The sequence below is a fragment of the Mesoplodon densirostris genome, chromosome 10 (genome assembly GCF_025265405.1).
Source record: "Mesoplodon densirostris isolate mMesDen1 chromosome 10, mMesDen1 primary haplotype, whole genome shotgun sequence".
Taxonomy (NCBI): Eukaryota; Metazoa; Chordata; class Mammalia; order Artiodactyla; family Ziphiidae; genus Mesoplodon; species Mesoplodon densirostris.
In genome coordinates this window covers 61,921,992-61,947,024 of record NC_082670.1, presented here as the reverse complement: position 1 = coordinate 61,947,024, position 25,033 = coordinate 61,921,992, and the positions used below count along the sequence as shown (strand labels likewise).

General features: G+C 40.8%; 1 protein-coding gene and 1 pseudogene across 1 annotated transcript in view; both read right to left on the bottom strand.

Moving 5' to 3' along the window:
* Positions 1–2,121: 2,121 nt before the first annotated feature.
* Positions 2,122–25,033, bottom strand: part of OXSR1 (oxidative stress responsive kinase 1) — a 104,315-nt gene continuing 81,403 nt past the window's right edge. The window contains exons 11-18 of the mRNA XM_060109285.1: positions 21,358–21,480; positions 17,020–17,055; positions 11,539–11,673; positions 10,157–10,221; positions 8,146–8,198; positions 6,184–6,252; positions 5,262–5,326; positions 2,122–4,848 (exon numbers count right to left, since the gene is read on the bottom strand). Of these exons, the coding sequence (XP_059965268.1) occupies positions 4,774–4,848; positions 5,262–5,326; positions 6,184–6,252; positions 8,146–8,198; positions 10,157–10,221; positions 11,539–11,673; positions 17,020–17,055; positions 21,358–21,480 (621 nt within the window). The 3' untranslated portion in view covers positions 2,122–4,773. The remainder of the gene's footprint in view (positions 4,849–5,261; positions 5,327–6,183; positions 6,253–8,145; positions 8,199–10,156; positions 10,222–11,538; positions 11,674–17,019; positions 17,056–21,357; positions 21,481–25,033) is intronic.
* Positions 12,126–16,184, bottom strand: LOC132497252 (protein phosphatase 1 regulatory subunit 14B-like; annotated as a pseudogene).

Here is a 25,033-nt window from a genome sequence, read left to right as displayed (position 1 = left end):
CAGAGAAAGCCCACGCGCAGCAACGAAGGCCCAACGCAGCCAAAATATAAATAAATAAAAATTTTAAAAAAGTTATGTTTATACTGTAGTCTCCTAAGTGTGCAATAGTATTCTAAGAAAACAATGTACATACCTTAAAAGTACTTTATTGCTAAAATATGCTAACCATCATCTGACAAAAAGGGTTGCCACAAACATTCAATTTGAAAACAAAAATGCAATAATTGTGAGGCAGAAATAAAGCAAACTGCAATAAAACGAAGTCTGCCTGTATACAAAGAACACTTAAAACTCAACAAGAGAACAACCTGATTAAAAGTGGGCAAAAGACCTAAAGAGACACCTCGCCAAAGAATATATACAGATGGCAAAGAAGCATATGAAAAGATGCTCAACACAGTCATCAAGAATTACCAATTAAAATAGGATACCACTACACACCTAGTGGAATGGCCCAAATCTAAAACAGTGACGATGCCAAGTGCCAGCGAACACATGGAGCAACAGGGACTCTCATTCACTGCTGGGAATGCAAAATGGCACAGCCACTTTGGAAGACAGTAGGTGGTTTCCTAAAAAACTAGACCTACTTTTACCATACAATCTGCCATTGGGCTCCTTGGTAATTTACCCAAAGGAGTTGAAGCATACCCACATAAAAACCTGCACACAGATATACAGCACTTTATTCATAACTGTCAAAACTTGGACACAGCCAGTAAGTGAATGGATTAATAAACTGTGGTATATCCAGACACAGAATATTAGCACTAAAAAGAAATGAGCCATCAAGTCACAAAAAGACATGGAGAGACCTTAAATGCCTATTACTATGTGAAAGAAGCAGTTTTGCAAAGGCTACATATTGTATGATTCTAACTATATGACATTCTGGAAAAAGCAAAACTTTGGAGACACTGAAAGGATCAGTGGTTTCCAGGGACTAGAGGGGAGGGAGGGATGAACAAGAAGGGCACAGAGGATTTTGGGGCAGTGAGACCATTCTCTCTGAGACCATAACGATGGGTACGTATCACTGTGCACTTGTCCAAACCCATAAAATATACAACAGCAAGCGTGAACCCAAATGTATACTATGGACTTCGGGTGACAACGAAGTGCCAGTGTAGGTTTATTGATTGTAACACATGTACCACTGCAGTGCAGGATGCTGAGAGTGGGAGAGGCTGTGCGTGTGGCGGGGGTCTGGGGGTATATGGGAACTCTGTGTACCTTCTGTTCAATTTTGCTATGAAACTAAAACTGCGCTAAAAAAATAAAGTCTACTTTAAAAAAGAGAAAAACAAAAAATGTGGGGTAGGTGAGCTGACCCACAGGAGGAATCCATGAACTGTTGCACTGAGCATGGCTACTATGAATAGGCAGAGGTGAGGAATCTGGCTTCTGGACAAGACTGGATCTTGATAGAGATTACGGCCAAGTGGAGAGGCTCTGTTTACTCTTGCCCCTGCTCTTATCCCCACATACATCATGGTCACTTTTGAGTAGCCAGCACCTCCTCTCCGTCCCCACAATAGTCAGAGTCCACGCTTACAACCTTCTCATCTTGAAAGCAAATTCAATCAGCTATGATACCATCAATTTCAAGGGCCCAGGACCTGAGGCCTGAATTACCGGGACCCACACAAAAGCAGTCCTGTCGTGGCTCAAAGACTACCTTCTGTTGGGAAGGAGTTATGATCAGGGAGGAGAGGGGCCTAGAATCTTACACGAAACCTCACCATTTCAATATCAAAGCCAAATGGGAACAAGTTCAGCCCTGCTCTAAACTTTCCACAACGGATTCCCAAGGGCTTGAGTCTGGCATCTTTCCCCCGCCCAATAGCATGAGCAGAATTAAACAGAAAAGGTCAATGCAAAGAGTTCCTTATCCCACTCTTATCAAATTTCCCTGGGCAGATCTCTCTCTCTTTTGGGATTTCAGTTTCCCCACTTGGTTTTAAGCTGTTCTAATTTGTAGACTAATACACTTTTTAGGGAAAAGTGCACCTTGGCTTTTCTCTATTTGCATGAAAAATTAAAGTTAGTAGTGACCTCCTGACCCACTTCCCACTGCCCCCACCAACAGTCACCAAAGTGAAGCATCCTTACACCACCACAGACAATTTATTCTTTATTGATTAAAAATGAATGAAACATGCAGCAAAGTACAAAGTCAAAAAAATAAAAATAAAAATAAAAGGGAGGGGGAAGTCAAATATTTTACATCTTCCATAATCTAGCATACATCGTAAGGAGGAACCTCCATTTATTGATACACCATTATTCTATCCTCCAGATTATTAGAGTATCAGCTGGCTCTATGATTTGGTTCACAACTGAAGCAAAAAACCCAAACAAATCCATTAGTCATTTAGAAAGACCATACATTTCACAAATAGCATTGGCACATGTTACCTTGTGCTAAGTTAGTCCCTCCCCCAGGGACCAGGGAATCCTGGGGATCCAGGGAGAGAGGTGTATCCTGAATCACCCCTCCTGGCAAGGAGCAAGACCGCTCACTAGGTCACGTGCTATCTCACCTGCAAAGTTCCTGTTCACTCATTTTTTTTCAGCATCACTGCACAAGCCAGCAAAGGGAGTCCACCATACATCAAGCAGAAGAAGAAATAACACTGTCCTGGGGCTTGGTGTCTGACTCCTAATTCCCAGGAGGGCAAAAGATGAATGGAAAAGAAAGAGAAAGCCCCAGCCCGCTTCTACTGTCATGCCTGTCCCACTGCAGTTCAAAGGTAATGGCCGGCTGGAGAAACTGAACAGGGAGATGGGTTGCTGCTTACTTCCAGCTTGGGTTCTCGACCACCTCCAAATAAAAACTAGAATAGAGTGATGCCACCACCCTTTGGATTCAGAAATAAGTAGACTATGATGGGCTTATCTGAAACCAAAACACAGACTCTAAGGTAAGCCACTAGTCTTGTGCCAAAAGGGACACTACATTTTTTCATAACTTATTCCTACCTTCCTGTCCTTGTTCCCCCAACCCTCTTCTAAAAAAAGAAAGAAAAAAACAAGGAATAAGAAAAGCTAAATGTTTGTCCAGTAAGCTGATCAATCTTTTCTGTCTCCAGGCTCAGCAGGCTCCCTCCTTTTACCAATCCTGCTGGGACCTTGGGCTTTGGTGTCCGATCCTCTGATCTCCTTTCCTCCCAACCCCCATCCCAAAGCATCCCCTCCCTTCCTCTCCAACACCCATCCCTTTCCCAACATGCCTTTGTATCCAGGGCAGGTGCAGAAAGCCCATGACTAAAACTACAAGCTCAGAATGAAACAAAAACTATAATAAGTTAGTAGTGGAGAAAGCTTTCAGAAGTGCTCTAAGAGAAAACTAGGTAAAGCAATCCTTTTATTCACAGACCAACAATGCTGGAAAGGGCTCGAGTGATTCTATAAAGATGGGCCGAAGCCCATCTTTGTGTGTCATTTTAAGGCCAGATTGAGGATCCCTTTCATTTACAAAACTTGTTAGGGTTATCTGCAGTTAGACCAAGGCTGACTGTGAAACAGTAGGAAAAAGAAGAAAAAATCAACGCCACGGATGATTCACATATTGCATTATGGTGCTCTTTTTTAAACCTAACGAATAATTTATATTATTTCTGTAGAAAATCAAATGAACACTGTCTACTCAAAAATCCTAAAAGTCACGGCACATGTGGTTTCACTTTCCATCTCGGGTCAGGTTCAGCACACAGGGACCCCCTCCAAAGGGTCAGTGCAGGAGAGGGAGCAGAAGGCACGCCTCTCTGGCCCAGTGCGAGTCTCCTTTATTGCTGTAGAAATCTCAGCCTTGCATTTCCTCATGATTTGGAGGCCAGGCAAATTGATTTTCATGGGAGGATCAAGGAGCAGTTTTTCTTCAATTGTTTTAAGATTTGAAAATAAATACTTCTGCAATGATATGAGTTATGATTTTTCCTGTTCAGAAACCACTGCTGGGGAAATTCTCCTTTACAAGCCATTACTTGATCTTTTCTTTAAAAACAGTCCAAAGTTCCACTTGGAAGGATCCGATGGCTGAAGTTCGATTACAGTCAGATGTTTTGCACCAGCTGAAGTTAAGGCTAGCAACCCTTTCTGGAGGGAGTAATGAAGAGGGGTGCCTGAGAGCAGCTTCAGCAAAACGCTTAGAAACATCATGAACAAAACAAGAACACAGTTTAGGTTGCCTCCATCTGAGGCTGTGCTTCTTCCTAACAAAGGCTGTTGGAATTCACATCGGATACCAAAAACAAAAAACAGACAAAAAAAAAAAAAAAACCCCACTAAATTAAATTCTCTGGGCTTCAGCTAAACAACCAACTTTTAATTGCTACTTCAGTGGTAAAGGGATATGCCAAGATGCCCAAATCCTGTCAGGTGTGGGAGAACAAGCAGGATGAGGAAGCCCAAGATAGCTGCTACTTTCCACCCAGCACCATCACTGGAGTAAGGCAAGATGAGCTGATACACCTCCCTCCTGGGCCTTGAGGTACCCGGGCCACTTCTCAGATGGAGGAAGACAGGGGACACGTGCAGTAAGTTTACTAACGGAACTCTTTAAAGGGATGCTGGCCACTGGTGATCCAACTTTTCTTTCCCTGTGGGGAAAAGGGGGAATGATGGCAGGAAAAACATAAAGAAAGACCTCTAAAGCTCTTAGCTGGGAGGTTTGTTGCTGGGTTCTTTGGCAGTAGTGAGTTTAGGCCAACAGAAGCAACAGAGATACGCATGTGTGGAATCTCCTTAGGCCACCTCTTCCAGGGCTTTGTTTTAGCTGATGCTGAGCTGGGCAAATCCTATTAGTTTACCATCATCAGGAATATCCGAGCCTTCGACACCAGATGCCTAAGAACCAAACAAAATGAGAAGCTGTGGCTATTTATAAATAAAATTGCAGGCAGCAATGAAAATTGACATGGGGACTGTGGGAAAGAGGGCAGTGGGGGACAGGTCCCTGGGATACAAACAGGAGGCAGATAAAGGTGTAGGTGGAGTCTGGGTACAAAGGTGGAGTCAGATTGACCAGCAATCTCTCTTGAGGATAAATAGTCCAGGGCCTCGGGTAGGAGGCTTCCTGAGAGGGAGAGGGGAAGGGAAGCCAATGAAGGGAGGTATCAGCCCAGGGCATGGGGAGGTTAAACAAATACAATCCACCAGACTTAAATATTCTCATCACTCAGGGAATATGGAAGCTGGTCTGCAGAGGCTGCTGGTGTGTAAAACGTGAGATGGTTTAACAAAGAGGAAGGGATGAATACCAGTTTGAAAGTGACAGATCGATTTGACTGGGGTTCTTCCACAATTTTCTGCAAATTAGCTGCCACTGTAATCATACAAACAGAGAAAGTAATGAGAAGCTAAGTAAATCCACATTTCAACCACATTTTAACAACTTAAATGGTAGTTCACAATCTTCTATGTATAATCAAAATGGAAGCAGAAAGATAAATCGCTCCCTAAACACAAAGTGTTTTTAAAAGCAACTCCAAGTGGCACAAATAAATCTTATCATTGTCAAATTAACTTTAACTTAGGAAAGATACTGGGGTGAAAGAGGTATGATGTGCCTATTCATGGGCCAGAAAGGCCTAGACTGGGAATCAGCCAACTATGTATGGCCTTCAGCCTGTTTCTGTTCTGCCTGTGAGCCAAGAAGAGTGTAAAAACAGAAACTGTACATGGTCCACAAAGCCTAAACTATTTACTTTACTATCTGGCCCTTTAAAGCTCTGCTGACTTGTCCTAGGCAATGGTCTTTTCCTTCAGTAAAATGCACCTGTGGCCCGACTGTGCCTTTTCTTACTTCCTGCTTTTTTTAGGACTAAATCTGTAATGATTTTTGCTTAACTCTTAGCTCCAAAAGGATAGCGTTCATTCTCCAAAACAGATTAGATATGGCCAAGCTTACTCTAACCTGTAACTTTTGTCATCATTTCTACGGGCTCCCAGAGACCTGGGTAAGTTTTCACTCCCTATCATTGGGGGTCACAAAGCAAACTCACAAGTGAGATTTTCTTTTTTGTAAGGAAGGAACTGTCCCCAGTACCTGCTATTTCAGCAAAGCCAAGAACCATTCCAAGAACCATTAGACCTACTCAGTGGAATCAAAGCCTGATTTTCTAGATCCTAAGTATACAAGCAGAGGGACGGTGACACAAAGGCAGAGCACAAAGTAGTTACCTATTACTAAATCCCTTCCATCGACGAGGCCAGCAGAAATGAGCTCCTGAGAGACACCCTCTGCTGTATCTGCAAGGACAAAGAAGAAGGTGCTCCGTTTCTTGTGCATGCATGTCCCTGCTAACATTCAGAGTGGGTGCTGGCACAGCCAGACCGAAGCTAGCTGTTAAATCCACAGAACCAAGGTGGTGGGAGGGACTCCCTCCACATAAAGGTTTTTCCTCCCACCAGGATTATCTCAAGTGAGGGACTATCACAGGTCTAGGTAGAGGGCGGAACCTGTATCACCCAGATGGCAAATATCAGCTCAATGTAAAGATAACGTTCTAAATGATGGGGTACTTTAGATGGGTTCTTGCCTTTGTCGGAAGAGCACCTGATAGTGATGCTGCAGAAAAAACTACTAGTCGGAGGGCAACCCTGGACACCAGCCCTATGAGCTCTGAGACGTGATGATGAGTGTATAACATCTCCAGGGCTAATAAAGCAAAATAATTGAGTCCCAATTAAATCTCTCTCTCTTTTTTTTTTTGGCCACACCATGTGGATTGTGGGATCTTAGTTCCCCGGCTGGGGATTGAACGTGTGTCCTCGGCAGTGAAAGCGTGGAGTCCTAACCACTGGATCGCCAGGGAATTGCCCCCATAAATCTTTTTTTTTTTTTTTTTTTGCGGTACGCGGGCCTCTCACTGCTGTGGCCTCTCCCGTTGCGGAGCACAGGCTCCAGACGTGCAGGCTCAGTGGCCATGGCTCACGGGCCCAGCTGCTCCGTGGCATGTGGGATCCTCCCAGAGCGGGACACGAACCCGTGTCCCCTGCATCGGCAGGCGGACTCTCAACCACTGCGCCACCAGGGAAGCCCGCCCCCATAAATCTTAAGAAAACAAACTGTAATCTCTTCTCTTTGGGGGTCATACTCCCAGTTTTTTGGGGGTTTTGTTTTTTTGCTAAAATAATTTTCTTTTTTATTCTGGTGGGTTTTCCTTCGTATCTAATTATTATAGGCTGTACTGTCTGAGCAATGGGTATATAACTAGAAACTAAAAAGATGAGGACAGAGTACCATCAATGAACCTCATCTCCAACTGACTCCTTCCTGAGGCCTGAACACCGATCCCCTCAGAGGGAACGGGAGGACCTCTGGGGAGGGGCTGTGCACATACATTTGCCAAAGACCAGCGATTTGAATGAGTACCTTAAAATGTGACTCTGCCTGGCTTTAAAAAGGAAAACAGATACATCTCTGTACATGTGCATTTGTTCTCTGCATTTGAGTGAACTGCTCATGATACTGAGACAGCAAGAAGACTAAGCGTGGCACACAGGACAGATACCAGCTGGCTGGGGGCCACTTCCTAAACACGAATCCTGAGTAACAAAGGCAAGAAGGAAAAGAAGCCTTGTCCCTGGGAGAAGTTCACGGCCAGAAACTGCATGACAGGGCTCAGCTTTAGCTAGGAGGGAGGGGACTGGAAGCCTTACTGCTTCTTTAGTGTCACGGAGGACAACCCCGGTCGGTGATAAGAGCAGGAGCTCTGCGCTCCGACAGGTCTGAGTCTGAGTTCCAGCTACACCTCTTCTCAGCTGTGGGAACCACAACCAGTTACTTTCACTCTCTCTAAGCCTTGATTTCATCATCTATGCAGTGGGGACAATAATCTTTCCTTAGGGGGCAGTTTTGAGAATTTAATGAGATACTGATGAGCACAATGTCTGCCATACAGTAAGCAGTACATTAGAGCTATATTCAGTGCTCTTTGTATTATACTAGGTTTTCTAAATGAGGCAGTAATAAATAAACTGCATTTTAATTTTATTCATATGCCCCCCAAAACCTTTAGGCCAGGAACATTTTTATCACCCTTTAAGAGGAAAATATATCTAGAGGACAGAAACTTCACACACATTTCCTTAAAAGGACAAACGAGCAGTTATTTTGTTTTCAATGTTTTGATGCCTCACCTCTTCCAGGAGTAAATTCGAATCGAATATCATTTAGTTCTTTTTTTGAATTCCTATGAAAGAAAACAAAATGTATAAAATAAATTTCTGAATTTATGCATTCAGGGTCCGCCTACATGTATCAGGAAAGCTATGCCAAGAGAAGGATCTTTCTGTCCCAAAGACTGTATGATTTGGCCTAATGAGCTCACACTGAGGGCTCAGAGCAAACAACTCAGAGTGATCATCTAATTGTTCTACAACCCTTTTAATTTATGTCCTTCACTGGTCAATATATGCCCATGCCCATCCTTATTCCCACTAAGATGATCATATTAGGCTAAGAGGAATATCTGTATGAGCACAGGGAGGTGTGATTAGCATGATACAGGATGCCCTTTTCTTCCTTATCCCCACCCCACTCTTACCCCCCACACCCCTATGCCTAGGAGAGTACCTTGCCCACCACTGGTGATCAGTCTGACTAGACTCATAGAATGAAACACCTGATGCTCCCCCAAATTCCACAGGGGTTCAGAGGAGAAGGATAAAGAATATACAGATTGGGATAATGAGGAAAAACTTTAGAAGTAGTATTTTAGATAGGACTTAATGGATAGGACGGATTTGGGCAGGCAGAGAAGATGGGGAAAGAAATGGGGCCCATACTAGCAGCAGAGTTAATATAAGGCTCCAGAGATTAAAATGTGACTGGTAAAGGATAGTTACAGAGAATGCGCACCACACCAAGTACTGAGATTAACTAAGCTCTCTGGAGGTTCTGGTTAAAGATGGAGAAATTAGAATATTATGTCTAAAGGCAGACATGAGTGATTACTTAGGACCCAAATCCATTTTATCTAAACAGTTCAGGGAGCTTAGGTCTATCTGACACATACTTGGTGTTACTGAAATTGTGCTTAAAATATAGTTATCCAAATCCAACACATCCTGCCCCACAGTGATTTTCTCCCTCACGTTGTCTCTCTGCACTTGTCTACACAGCTTCTGCGTGTCTACTACTGACACTTGTTTTTAGCTATGCTAAGGACACAATACAAATCAACTTCCAACACAGACTTGATTATTGCATTTCATTTTCTCTTTTTCTCAGTATCTTAGCACAATAGCTAATAGTGCTGTACTTAGTCTGCTTAACATGTAATTGTTCCATCTATTCTTTCTGAAAGCTGAATAAAATTAAGGTCAGGTGTTCATTATCACTTTAGCAATGTGACTGTCATGCCAAGCACAAACACCTTCAAAGATAACAATATGCTAAACTGAACTGCCTAGTCATTTAACTCCAAAGCCCTCATAAGTGAGAATAAGAATCTAGCCTCCTCTTCCATAAACAGGTCTGGAACACAGTCCACTAAAAAGCACCCTTCAAAAAGCTAACTATAAAGCAGAAACTAACATACCATTGTAAAGCAATTATACTCCAATAAAGATGTTAAAAAAAAAAAAAAGCTAACTACATCACTTACAAGTATCCTCTCCCCTCCTGAAGCACACGTCAAATAGAATTGCTATACTCTCTATTAACTGCTGTAAGTTTTCAAAACAAAATTTTGAAGAGAGACAAATAATGTTCGTTGTGTACAGTTAAAATAGGATGAGATTACCAAGACACTGTATTAATTCAGAACTATTTGAGTCCAGATATACAGAGTAGGCTTCTGTAAAGAAAAGGTAACCAGATCTGCTTTCTTCACATTTATGGCATAATTTCATTACTCTTAGGGGTAAAATCAAAACATTCCCCAGCCTTGCTGCCTCTACTCTAATTATGGTCGTACTGAGAAGATGACTAGGAATTCACAAGTGGAAGGAGGAATGAGTCAGTGGTAATCCAGGTCCTCACACTACTGCTATTATTTCTGAGGGAAATAATACACCCACAAGCAAACACACACAATCCTATCCAGTCACTCTCAGGCATGACCTACTAGAAGGGGGAGTAAATTTCAAATAGAAATCAGCATATTCAGAGTATTCAGAAAACAACAACAACAAAATGTCTACTTACCGTAATCTTAGTACTAGACTGATTGGGATCTTGGTTTCTTGTGAACCTGCTCCTGAAGACAGAGCCTAAAGAAGCATTGAAAGGTATAAAGTCATTGTCTGGACTATTAAGCATGGAGGTGACTAATGCTCATCTGCAGAAGAATCGTCCACTTGGCATCAATTTTCTTCATCTCCAGGTGTGGCCATCCTAGTCCCTAGGACACTCCCTGCTGTGGGAGGACATGTACCACAAGGCAGCAACAAGAGCTGAATGTCAAACATAATGAGAAAGATAATTCTCAAACCCACACGAAATTCCATACACAGCCACATTTAATTTTGTATTTTTCAGACCTCTCTTCCTCTATATAAGTGTGAAGAACATGAAGCTGGGTTTTTCCCTTTAAAAAATCTGCCAGTGGCAACACATCTGCCAGTAAGGTCTAAACTGGCTACCCCTCACGAAACCACCCACCCTGGAGGTTCCAGATCTTTTATTTTTATTTAAAAAAATTTTTATTTTATTTATTTGGTTGCGCCGGCTCCTTAGCTGCGGCATGCATGTGGGACCTAGTTCCCTGACCAGGGATTGAACCTGGGCCCCCTGCATTGGGAGCATGGGGTCTTAACCACTGTGCCACCAGGGAAGTCCCTCCACATCTTCTAATGACTAAACTAATCCTCTCTGAAAACCATACAGCTGTCCCTTGCTGTACAGAGGATATACATTCTATTTAAGCCGTTTATAAAACAAATCCAATCTTTCTATCAGTTTTCATAAGACAACTGTATCTTTTCCCATATGATGTGCAGAAATGGAAAACTTGGGCAAAGAAAAGGTTAAATGAAGTTAGAATGTGACTAACTGGAAGACCTCAGGGCAGTGATCTCCAAAGGCAGAGCATCACTGGGATGCAGATGAAAACAGTGCCCCAGGGACGGGGCGAGGGGGACAACGCACCCTGGGTGAGACAGCCTTCCCCAGCGATCTGAGAGGGCGAGGGCGAGGGAGGGAGCGGGAGCCGTGGGGCACCAGACCCCCCAGCGCTGTCCCTCCTGAGTGCAGGAGCCGCCGGGGCACTGAGCCGCCTCAGTGGGCAGAACCCCTCGCCTTCGCGTGAGGAAAAAAAAAGCTGACAAGAAATTACCACCCCCCGCGCCAACTTTTGCTGTTTGAAATATTTCCATCGTTAACTTATTTTGTTGCTTAATGAAACCTGTGTGATCTCTGTTAAACTCTCTTATCTGCATACATTTAAAACCGTGAAAACAGATTTCTAACTTGCTTCAAAATCTACCAGGACACCACCCTCGTGGCACCAGGCGGCAGTCCACGTTAGCCTCCGCCCTCTTCCTCCACCCGGAAGGCTGACCACCAAAGAAAGCACATCCCTGCTGTACCTGAGGCTCCGCGGGGGGCGGCAGGGAGACTTGAGTTGGCTGTGCAGTCATCTGCCCAGCTGGCTGAGGTAGATGAGCAGAAATCTGTTCTGGAACTTGGAGTAAAGTACCCACAGGATCAGTTGTTGAAAACAGCTGTAACAAAAACACACACACAGTGCTGCTTAGGCTGAGAGGAAAGGGGGGCGGGCCTGCTGACAGGCAAGCAGTGCCGCAGAGAGACTTTTTAAAGTAGTCCTTGTGTAGTGAACCAGCCCATCTCTACATCCCCAAGACACCTATTTCAAATGGAAGTCAAATATCTCTATGCTTTTTAAATTAATTAATTAATTAATCTATTTATTTATTTTTGGCTGCTTTGGGTCTTCGTTGCTGCGTGCGGCCTTTCTCTGGTTGCGGTAAGCGGGGGGCTACTCTTCATTGCGGTGCGTGGGCTTCTCATTGTGGTGGCTTCTCTTGTTGCGGAGCACAGGGTTTTAGGCATGGGGGCTTCAGTAGTTGCAGCATGTGGGCTCAGTAGTTGTGGCTCGCCAGCTCTAGAGCGCAGGCTCAGTAGCTGTGGCGCATGGTATTAGTTGCTCCGCGGCACGTGGCATCTTCCCGGACCAGGGATCGAACCCGTGTCCCCTGCATTGGCAGGCAGATTCTTAACCACTGCACCACCAGGAAAGTTCTGCTTTTTTGTTTTTAAGAACTTTTTGAGGTGTAATTTACGTCCCATGATGTTCACTGGTATTGCTGTTGTTACCAGCTTGTGGGGGGGCAGCGATTGTCCTGTGGGAACCACCGTTCACCTGGGTCGAGGACCCTTACTTCTTTTAGGCTGTGGTCAGCTTCTGCGTGCCTTGGACCTTGTCCAGCAGGCCAGAGACGAAGGCCTCAGTGGGTTTGTAACAGTCAACCAGCAGCTCCATGACCCTGGCAGCTCAGGTATCATCGCTCTCCATGTCCAGGAGTTCATCCACATCAATCTCCAGTTCTAGGATCTCTTCTTCCTGGCAGTCGTAGAGGTGAGTGAGCTGCTCCAGCATCCACTCCTCCAGGTTGAGGCACCTCCGTAGCTCCTCGCAGTCCTACTTGATCGTGACCTTCCCTTGGCGCCTCACTGGGCCCTCGTCGTCCACACCGCCTGGGCCCTCGCCTCCAGCCCCAGGGGGGTTCTGAAAGTAGACACGGGGCCCTGGGCCACCACTCCCCGGTCCAGGGGCCAGAGCCGCCAACGCCGCACCCCCTGCGGGCCGCTGTCAGCCATGGCGGCCGCCAGGGCCAAGTGCGCGCGTTGGGCCCTCCCTGCGCTGCCACCTCTGGGATGCCCGCCGGCTGGCTCGGCTGCTGGCTCAGGTTAGCTCGTGTGCTCGTATCTGCACAGCTCCGCAGCGAGGGCGACGGCGGCCAACAACTCAAGTGATTCTTAGAGAATTTCTACTTCTGTAAACATCCCTACAATCTGGTTTTAGTACACTTCCATCAACTCTTCCCGTGCCCATTTACAGTTAACTTCGGCTCCCCCACCCAGCCCTAGGCAACCACTGATCTACTTTCTGCCCCTATCAATTTGCCTTTTGTGGACATTTCATATAAACCAAATTTTACAATATGCACTCTTTTTGTGTCTGGCTTCTTTAACTTAGTTTTTGAGTCAGTCATGTTGTGACAAATATCAGTAGTCCACTTTTTTTTTCCTTCTTCAGAATAGTAGTTCTTTGTGTCCTGTTTACTTTATTATTATTAATATTTTTTTTGTGGTACGTGGGCCTCTCACTGTTGTGGCCTCTCCCATTGCAGAGCACAGGCTCCGGACGCGCAGGCCCAGCGGCCATGGCTCACGGGCCCAGCTGCTCCGCGGCATGTGGGATCTTCCCGGACCGGGGCACAAACCCGTGTCCCCTGCATCGGCAGGCGGACTCTCAATCACTGAGCCACCAGGGAAGCCCTGTCCTGTTTATTTTTAAATACATCTATTCTATCCCCTTTGCCCAGCAAAATAGCACCTATAAAATACAGATTTAGTATATCATATGAAATTATAGAAATGACATTTTTCTATGTTGGGGACCTTCCATTACTTATAAAAAAAGAAAATCAGCCAGTGGTTCCTTAACATATCTGCAATGCTTTTCAAAATGGATGTGAAGCTTTATAACTAACATAGACATTAAACAATATTTTGTTTGTTTGAAAACTTTAGTTATGTAATGGGGAAAAAAGACTGATGTTGAGTACAAAATCAAGTTAAACATACTCAAAATTATAAGGTAATGGGGAAAATGATATCAATGTAATGGCCAAAATTTAGAGTTAAAAGAGGAAAAAAATTAGAAGGGCAATGAGAGGTCTAATAGCTGTTATCATATAAGCAAAACAAGGAGACAAGGAAGTAAAATTTTGTGTTTACTTAGCTTCACATAAAGGAAACCAGAAGTTAGTCATTGGTTCCAGTTTTTGATAGAAAAACAGAACTTTAAGATTAGTTTTGAAAATGCTTAGAACTATTAGCACTATTTCAAAGATAGCTTCCAAATTGCATGCACATATATGTATACCTATAATCAAGACAGAAAGGTTATACAAAACAAAGTAATGAGAGGATGTGAAGAGATTGGAACCTTGTGCATTGCAGGTGGGAATGTAAAATAGCACAGCTGTTACGGAAAACAGTGTGATAGTTCCTCAAAATATTAAAAATAGAATTACTACACAATCCAACAATTCCCTTCTGGGTATAGACCCAAAAGAATTGAAAGCAGGGACTCAAACAGATATTTATGTGGCCATGTTCATAGCAGCATTATTCACAATAGCCAAAAAGTAGAAGAAACCCAAATGTCCATTGACAGATAAATGGTTAAACAAATGTGTTTCACACACACACACAAATATGGAATATTATTCAGCCTTAAAAGGGAAGGAAAGAGGAAATTCTGATACATGTTACATAGATGAACCTCGAGGGCATTATGTAAGTGAAGTACACAAGTCAGAAAAGGACAAATATTGTATGATTCCACTTTTCTGAGGTACCTAGAGTAGTCAAATTCAGAGACAGAAAACAGAATGGACGTTGCTAGGAGCTGTGGGGAGGAGAGAACAGGGAGTTATTGTTTAATGGGTACAGAGCTGGTTTTGCAAGATGAAAAGAACTCTGGAGATGGATGGTGGGGATGGTTGCACAACAGTGTGAATGTACTTAATGTCAGTGAACTGCACACTAAAAATGGTTAAGATGGTTAACTTCATGTCATGTGTATTTTATCATAATTTAAAAAACAACAACAAAGTTATGAGCATGAGACTATGACTATGAGCATGTACAAGTTCACGTGGAGAGGCTATTTAGGCAAAGGAACAAGGAGGAGACTAAAAAGAATAACTCTGGGTAATATGTAAAATACCCTTCCATTCAATTTTTGAGAAACTAGGAATCAGTCAAGATAGGTTAAGTTAGAGCGTAACAAATAATCTTAAATTCTCAGTAAACTACAAGAACAAAAGTTATTACTTTTTTGAAAAAATTTTGCTTGTTTTAGAATTTTTTTCCTTTTTTAAAAAACTGAAGTATAATTCATTGACTTACAATATTATATTAGCTTCAGGTGTACAACATAGCGATTGGTATTTTTATATATTAAAAAATGATCACTACAATAAATCTAGTTACCATCTGTCACCTACAAAGTTATTACAATATTATTGACTGTATTCCCTATGCTGTACATTACATCCCCATGACTTATTTATTTTATAACTGGAAGTTTGTACCTCTTAATCTCCCCCACATATTTCACAATTCCCCTCACGCCCCTCCCCTTTGGCAACCACCAGTTTGTTCTCTGTATCTATGAGACTGTTTCTGTTTTATGTTTGTTCATTTGTTGTTTTTCAGATTCCACATATAAAAGTTACATCATATGGTATTTGTCTTTCTCTGACTTATTTCACTTAGCATAATACCCTCAAGGTCCATCCATGTTGTTGCAAATGGCAAGATTTCATTCCTTCTTTGACTAATATTTCTTTCTTTTTAAAAAAAATATTTATTTATTTATTTGGCTGCCCTGGGTCTTAGTTGTGGCATGTGTGATCCTCAGTTGTGGCATGTGAACTCTTGGTTGCGGTATGTGGGATCTTAGTTCCCTGACCAGGGATCGAACCTGGGCCCCCTGCATTGGGAGTGCAGAGACCCAGCCACTGGACCATCAGGGAAGTCCCTGACTGAGTAATATTTCACTGTGTATATATACATATATATCATATCTTCTTTATCCATTCATCTACTGATGGATACTTAGGTTGCTTCCATATCTTAGCTACTGTAAATAATGCCACAATGAGCATGGGGTGCATATATCTTTCTGAATTAGTGTTTTTGGGAAAATACCCAGAAGTCAAATTGTGGGATATATAATTGTATTTTTAATTTTTTGAGAAACTGTTTTCCATAGTGGCTGCACCAATTTACATTCCCACCAACAGTGCACGAGGCTTCTCTCTTCTCTATATCCTCACCAACACTTGTTGTCTTTTTGATAATAGCCATTCTGACAGGTGTGAGGTGATAAAGTTATTTCTTGCACACATTTCAAGTCCATCTGTGGCCAGCAGAGGCTAAATTTGGTACCTAAATTTGCAGCAGGGATGCAGGTCATGACGGCAGGGGCAAGGGAACCCAGGGAATCACAATGTGGCTCTTCCTTCTGCTCATATTTTATTGGCCAAAGTAATTGCCACGGCCATGAGTAACTTCAAGGGGCAGAAAAATGCAATTGTACCGCATACCAAGAAGAGCCAGAAATCTTAGTGAATAGCAGTTCTAATTCAAGTTGTCAGATATTAGCCTGTAATAAGCTGAGGTACAGTATTTTCAGTCTTAAACATAATCCTGTACATAATTGTATTACTATATATACAAATGAAGTGGAAAAAAATAGTTACTTTTAAGCATGTGGCAAGAACAAATTGGATTAAAAGCAAGACATGTGTGCCATTAAACCAAATACTGAATACTCATGAGATGATTATTTTCTTTAGGTAAGGAGCATAAGGCAGGCCAGCCTAACAGGAGTCTGTTTGGTAGGATTCCCTATCACACTGAGGCAGTAACTATAGACATCAGAATCTATTTGACAAGAGGCTGAGGAAAAAAGTCCAAAAAGCAAAGGCAGCATATGACAAATTCCTGGATAGACTAATGCAAAAAGACTAATTTCCACTTTAAGCAGCCCAAGATTTAAAAAGCAGTTCATAAAGTCAAGCAAGCAAAAAAGAACATTCTGGGTTCTTAGGCCCACTTTTAAAATGAGTGCAATGGCACCATTTACTGCAAAGATCCATTCAAACTTAGAATCGATAGCGCTAATAAAATTCGACTGGTATAAGTTCCCATTCCCATTTAGGCACATACCAAAAAGTGTGCTTAACATTAAAACCAAAACAAAACAAAAGCACATATACTTTAATGATTCAATAATCACAACTACTTACCTCAGAATTTGTTAATGAGTCTTTCACTCTGGGAGACTAAAAGAAATACAAAAAAAGGAGGCTTGTTAACTGAAAACTCAGGTTACTTGTAGTCAGTTCCAAACTGCACGGAATGTTGAAATGCAAGTCAACTCCATTTCATTCTGATCCATAATTAACTCATCGGTAACTCTAGTGAGAGTTTTCTGGAAAAAGAAAACTGTCATGATACTACTGTATTCTTTGTCCAGGTAGCCTGTAACGCATCAATATACTTATGGTATTTTAAGTCTAGAACTTGAGGTTTATAAGCAAACATAATGGGACTGAGCTATCAGTTAGTAGGGAGGTCACATTCTTCAAAGTTCAATTCTTTCTACTAATCATGAACATATTATGTGCATAATATCTCAAACCAAATGTAAACATTCAAGCTAATTATCCAACACATTCTTAAAGCAGAGTAATTCTGATTATAGGCTTTAATGAAGAAAACTCTTGAGACAAAATTGAAATACTAATTACAATATGCCATATGAAAATCTAAAGCTAAATTGATTCAGTAAATCATAAGTTAGTAGTAATTGTGGATACAGGCACTGGAGAATACATAAAACAACAACATATCTCTAAACAAATGTCAATTTATGGTAAATTCTACCAAGTGTGAATTTAGACTTCTTACAAAGTCAGTTTAGGTTTTTAAAATTTTCATTACCATTTTATTAAGGAGAATCAAGGTACAGGCAACAGCTAATGGGTTACAGCAAGTATACAGCCAACACAAAACCTTAAAAAAAACTTTGTTTGGAAACAATTTCAAACTTACAGAAAGTTGTTAGAATAAGAATAATACAAAGAACACTGCTATACCCTTTACCCAGATTCATCCATTACTAACCTTTTTCCTCATGTGCTTTATTATTTAGTGTTCACTTTCTCTCTTTTTAAATATATATATTTAATCAATCCTGTACCATTTAAGAATAAGTTGCGTATAATCATAGCTCTTTACAACTGAATAATCACTGTGTATTTCTTCTTCTTCTTTTTTTTTTTTAAATTTTTAAAAAATATTTATTTATTTGGCTGCGCCGGGTCTTAGTTGCGGCACTTGGGATCTTCGTTGCTGCGTGCGGGATCTTTGTTGCAGTGTGCGGGATCTTTTAGTTGAGGCACGCGGGATCTTTAGTTGTGGCATGCGGGATCTAGTTCCCTGACCAGGATTGAACCCGGGCCCCCTGCATTGGGAGTGCAGAGTCTTAACCACTGGACCACCAGGAAAGTCCCCACTGTGTACTTAAGAATAGGGATATTCTCTTACATAACTTCACACTACTAAAGCAATCAACTTCAGTAAATTTAAAAATAATACTTTAATTTACTCTCTATAATCCAACTTTTCCAATGACCTCCTACACATAATCATTCCCCCCTGCCTACTACACACTCTATTTGAATAGAATGCTCCTAATTTGTGGTTTGTCTGATGTTTCCTCATGATTCAGACTTAAATGAATTCTACAGAGTGATGTATCCTTCTTATAGGATCATATCTTAGGGAATCACATGTTCCTCTACCCCTCATTAGTGATGTTAATTTTAATCATCGAGTCAAGGCATTTTCTAATTTCTCAGGTATGCAGTATTTTTTTCCTGCAACTAACAGGCCATCTATAGAGAGAAACTAAGACCATGTAAATATCCTGTTCATCAAAATTTTCTCATATATTTAGCACCTCTTGATGATCCTTGTCTGATCTAACATTTATGACTGTTTTATGATGGCTGTAAAATGATGAACTTCCCCATCCACTCCTACATTTACCAGTCAGCACTGGCAGTTTACCATAATGAAAACCCATCCCCCCCCATGTATTTATGTATCTATTTATTATTAGTATGGGCCTATAGATTCCTATTTTTTAAATGATTTATAATTTATTACTATACTTAATGATTTTGATGGTTAAATTCTCCCTAATTTGGCCAGTGGGAGCTCCTTCAACCTGGCTCATATTATTATGACTTTTTTTTTTTTTTTTTCTTTTGGTGGTACACAGGCCTCTCACTGTTGTGGCCTCTCCCGTTGCGGAGCACAGGCTCCGGACGCGCAGGCTTAACAGCCATGGCTCACGGGCCCAGCCGCTGCGCGGCATGTGGAATCTTCCCGGACCGGGGCACGAACCCGCGTCCCCTGCACTGGCAGGTGGACTCTCAACCGCTGCGCCACCAGGGAAGCCCTATTATGACTTTTTTTAAAAATAAAAGATCTTTCCTTCCTGTCAAAAGAAGATATTCCAGATTTATCTTGCATTTTCCCTGTGTAAGCCCAGGAATCAGCCATTTCTCCAGTGAGCCTTTGTTCTTTAGTAGGGACTGACATTAGAAACCACGATCTGGGCATAAGGTATGCTTACTCTTGTAATCTTCGATTAGATGACAGAAACTGTGAATTTTACCTTGTTGCATGCTGATAATTTCTATAAATCTTCTTGAGCTTTGTTTTGGAATACAGTAAAGTTACTTGGAAATAGTTTAATCCTTTTGGATCCTGCTTTGATGAGTTGTTAGTTGGGTCTGGAGCAGTGTTCAGTCTAGGGCAATATATTATACCCCATTACTGAGCACTCTACTAAATGCCCTGTGAATTATAAGTTTCTGCAGTCTAACAGCTGTTCCTGGCTGTGTGAGTGCTGGGCACTTTCTCCACATGGGTAGTTTTCTCACATATAGTCATTGATAAGTATGCTGCTGAATACTCAAAAGGGAAGCTCTAAGCTTCTTTCTCTGGGTAGCTCTCCCCTCCTTGGTACTCTACCTTATCAAATTTTATCTGCCTTGATCTCTTACTTCTATTTACTCAACTCCCAAATACACTTTTCAAGCCACAGTGAAGAGAAAACTGCCCCCAAACTGACTTGGATGTTAGAATTAGCAGAGAAAGACATTAAAATAATTATTATATAATCATACCTTCAAAAAGTTAAGTAGAGACACTGAAGATGCAAAAACACCAAGTCAAACTTCTAGAACCTAACAACCAAATCAAACACCAAATCAAAATTCTCATATTACGCCTGAGATGGAAAGGAGACTGGATGGGAGAGTAGCAGCAAATTAACACCGTAGAAGAAAGACTAATGAACTATGCAAAATGAAACTGAGGGAAAAAGAATTTTTAAAAAATGAAAAGACGATCAGTGAGCAGTCAGACGACTTTAAGCAGCCTAATAATACATGTTATTGGACTCTCCAAGGTGGAAGGACAGAAAAAGCATTTGAAAATGTAATAGCTGAGGGACTTCCCTGGTGGTCTAGTGGTTAAGACTCCACACTCCCAATGCAGGGGGCCCAGGTTTGATCCCTGGTCAGGGAACTAGATCCCATATGTGGCAATGAAGATCCCACGTGCCACAACTAAGACCCAGTGCAGCCAAATAAATAAACAAATAAATAAATATTTTAAAAAAGAAAATGTAATGGCTGAAAACTTTCCAAACTTGATTAAAAAACTATAAACCCAAAGATCCAAGAAGCTCAATAAACCCTAAACATGAAACGTGAAAAAAAAAAATACACCTAGGCATACCATATCAAATTGCTCAAAACCATTCATAAAGAAAAAAAACTTAAAAGCAGCCAGAGTAAAAAGAAATGTGACTTATAAATGAAAAGGTAAGTATACAAGCAGATTTAATACTGGAAACAATACAAACAAGAAAATGTTGGAACAAATTCTTTAGTACAGGCCCACCTCATTTTATTGCACTAGGCTTTATTATGCTTTGCAGATACTGCATTTTTTACAAATTGAAGGTTTGTGGCAACCCTGAACTGAGCAAGTCTATCAGCGCCATTTTTCAAATAGTATTTGCTCACTTCATGTCTTGGTGTCCACTTCTAGCAAAAACTAACACACTCACACACACGATCCAGGATATACTAATTGAAGAAGAGGTGCACTGTTCCTCTTCAGGTAGAAAGTTAACAGACTTTAGGGACAAAGTTTCAATTGTTAGGCTTTCAAATTCACTAATCTTTTCTTCTGCAGTGTTTAATCAGCCATTCATCTAATCCAGTGTGTTTTCATCTCAGACACTATAGTTTTCATTTCTCGATTTAGGTCATTTTTATATACCGTAAATATTATCACAGTAAAACAAATATGCCAGTCCCCTTTTCCATGTAGAATTACTTGGGCTCCTGTTGTTAATAAGTTGTTCAAGAAAATTCTGTCTGTATTTTTTATATTTTAGCTGGTTAAACTGAACAGAACCACAGAATATAGTATTATCTCAGAGGCTTCAGACAAAAAGACAGAACTCTAGCTTAAGCATATAGTTTAACAAAACTTACCCTGAGTTGTGAAATTGCTGCTTTCCCTTCCTCACTTTCTTCATCAAATTCATCATCACTCCACTCCCAGCCACCATCTTCTGTCTTATGAAGACGGCCACTGGAACCTGGTACTCTCCGAACCTGCTCATTAGGAAGAGAGACGTGGACTATGGTAGTGTTTGACACGTACTATATAGAAAAGTCAGCCATATTCTCTCCCTTCTATTACTTCAATGCTGTAAGCAGATAATAATTTTTCCAATAAAGAAGTTTTCCTATATAAACTCACATCCTCCATCCTTCACTTGTTTTCTGTTCATAATCTCCATTATTTGTCTTTACTCACAACCACTGACTCTCCCTGTACTCCTGTACTCTGAGCCTGCACATCATCCAAATCCTTCTTATGTGAAGTCACAGGTCAAATCTGATTAATGGTTTCGTATCTTGAGACACTGAAAAAAGCGGCGGCGGGGGGAGTTTAAGCCCTCAAATAAATAAACCCAGGATAAAGAAGATGCTGCTCTTTTTTTTTTTCAATTTTAATGTTTAAAATCACAACTATACCTCCATAGTTTCAAAAGTACTACAGCTATGCAAGTGTTGTTAAGAAAAAGAGCAGTCCCCTAACTTTCATATTCTTCCTCACAGGCAACCACTTTCAATTCATGTTAGCTTATTATTTTGGAATTTATATTTATCTCTCTGAGTAACCTGTTCTTATTATTACCCCTTGATTTTCTAGATTTAGGAATTATCTATTGAACTTCCTGCTATGCAAATGAGAATTTAACCCTATTATCAATCCCCTACTCTTTTTTCAAGATACATTGTAATTTTGCTTAAATCAATATTCAGTGTTTATATAACATGATTATATAAACTATACAGTTGAACCTTATTCTATATTACAATTACTTTTCTTTCCTGCATAACTTTTTAATTTCCCCTGGAGTTAATATTTGCTTATTTCTTACTTGTCATATTCATCCCTCAATTCTCTCCCTGCTGTGTAAATCTCCTCTCACCATACTCACATATATTAGGTATTCATCAGTATTATCTTCTTGAGGAAGCCTCTCACCAGAGCCTCCTGATCTGTTCCACCAGACTGACACCAGGTCTGGTACTTTAGATCTCACTCTACCGTCATCCAGAGGACCATGATCACATGACTAGATCACATGACTTCCGTGTTCTTACTTTAAGCACTTCCTCTACTATCAACATGGAACATTTATTAAAGCCAAGCATTTCTGAACATAACTTGATTCTGTTCCCACACTTCACTTATAGTCTGCCTGGTTAAAAAAAAATCTGGGTTAGAAAACTTTTTTTTTTCATAATGTTGAAATTGGGCTGCCTTGTGATGTGGCTTCCAGAGATGCTGCTGAGGGCATTATGACCCCTGATCCTGTCCGTGCCCTGTCCCCCTTCTCTGGAAAGCTACACATCTTCTTTTCGTCTCCAGTATTATGAGCTACCATGGTAAATGGGCCTTACTGTTGGTCTATTTTTTTTCACTTTGCTGGGTACTTGGGCTTTTTCAATCTGGAAGTTCACAAAATTTTTCTTGAATTATTGTTTCAATAATTTCTTTTCTTCTGTTTTTCTCAGTTCTCCTTTTCTGGAACTCTTTTAACTCAAATATTGAGCCTTCTCAAATAATCTTCTAATGTTCTCATCTTTTCTGTTATCTATCTCCTGGCCTTTTGGCTCTGTTTTCTGGGAAATTCCTCAACTTTACCCTAAAATCTTTGTAAAGAATTTTTTTCATTTCTTCTATAATGTTTTCAATTTCCAAGAGCCATTGGTGGTAGTGCCATTCTCTAAATGCTTCTTTTTTAAAAGTAACAGCTTTACAGAGATATAATTCATATACCATAAAATTGACCCATTTAAGGTATTATAATCCAATGATTTTTAGTATATTCAGAGTTGTGAAACCATCTCCACAATCAAATTTTGATCATTTTCATCACTCCCTCCACCCCCCAAAAAACATCCCATACCCATTAGCAGTCACTGCCCATTTCCCTACAATCTGCTCAAGTCCTAGGCAACCAATAATCTACTTTCTGTCTCTATACATTTGCCTATTCTGGATATTTCACATAAATGGAATCATAGAATATGTCGTTCAATTAGCATAAGGTTTTAAAGGTACACCCACGTTATGGCATGTATCAGTACTTCATTCCTTATTATTGCTGAATAATATTCCACTGTATAGGTACATGACATTTTATATATCCATTTATAATAGATGGACATTCAGGTTGTTTCCACTTTTTAGTTATGAATAATACTTCTATGAACATTCATGTACATTTTTTTTTAACATTACTCTCTTTTTATTCCAGTCCTTACCCAAGATAAGATTTCCAGAGACAGAGGCAAATTCAAGATACCTTCTATTTTTTTTTTTTCAAAGCTCTAAACTAATAACATTTATTGTTTTTCTCGTCTTATAAGCAATATAATTTTTTTTTTGCTTTATAACAAATTTAATCAGTTATACATATGTTCCCATATCCCCTCCCTTTTGCGTCTCCCCAAGATACCTTCTATTTTAAGAAAGGATTTCAGAGCATTTTACCAGTAATATCTAGTAATAACCATTTTACTGCTATAGGCTTCATCACTGTGGTATTGTATTATTTGTTTGTAAATCTTTCCCCTACCCAAGGTGTGTCCTTAAGGGCAGGGAAAGTATCTTAATCACTTTTATATTTCGAGTATCTGGCACAGTGCCTGACACATAACAAACACTCAGTACATGGTATAGAAGGGAGGCTGGATCTATAAGGAGTGTGAAAGCATCACTGGGAATGCAACAAGGTAGAGAAAAGAATATAAAGCAGTAACCTTTCAAGGAGCTACCAGTGCAGTTATAAATGCTGCAGTTACTAACGCCTCGATAAACAGCTTGGAGTAGGGAAGGGCATATTTGAAAATCTACAGATGGTCACCAAACTGCCTTCCAAGGAGATCTAGCCTGATCAGCTGCATGGTCTTTGTTATACTGAATAGAGTATGCAAACTGAAAGGTGCCACCAGCCCCCTTTCCACTCTCTCTCAAGGCCTGCCATGCCCAACTCCTCACCCAAACACCTGTTGAGTGAATATTTGAAAAGTCTCCATTTGAAGGTATGCCAAATTATTAGCTTACCTAGGCCACTAATATCTTGGTTTGGTCCTGCCTTAAGGATAAAGGACTTAATGTTCGTTCACTATTTTAAGGCTAGGTTACCCAAATAATATTGAAGGAAAGCCACAATCATCTTTTCTACTTTACTAACATTTCAAAAGAGTTCAAAGTTGACAGCTTTTTGTATTGTAATAGGGCAGGCATGTGGTATATGCTGCTTCCTTCTGTTGCCAATGGAATTCCAACAGAAACCAGAATGTTACTACTGGAAACAGATGAACTTCCTCTCATTGTTCCTGTACTTTTTCATATTAATCATGAAACAATGGGGAAGTGGCTTCTACTTTAGTCAGGGGGAAGGACATAAGACTGAATTGTATTTTTTAAACTCTTTTCTTCTTAAAACATGTAGTTCTTCCAGTCAGCCAAGAGAAAGGATACTGTTATTTAATAGAAATTCAGTCAGCCAAAGCAGCTTAGGATATAGATGTTGATGTTAAGCTTGAAGCTGTTTCCAACATTGCTGATGGTTTTTAATGTGGT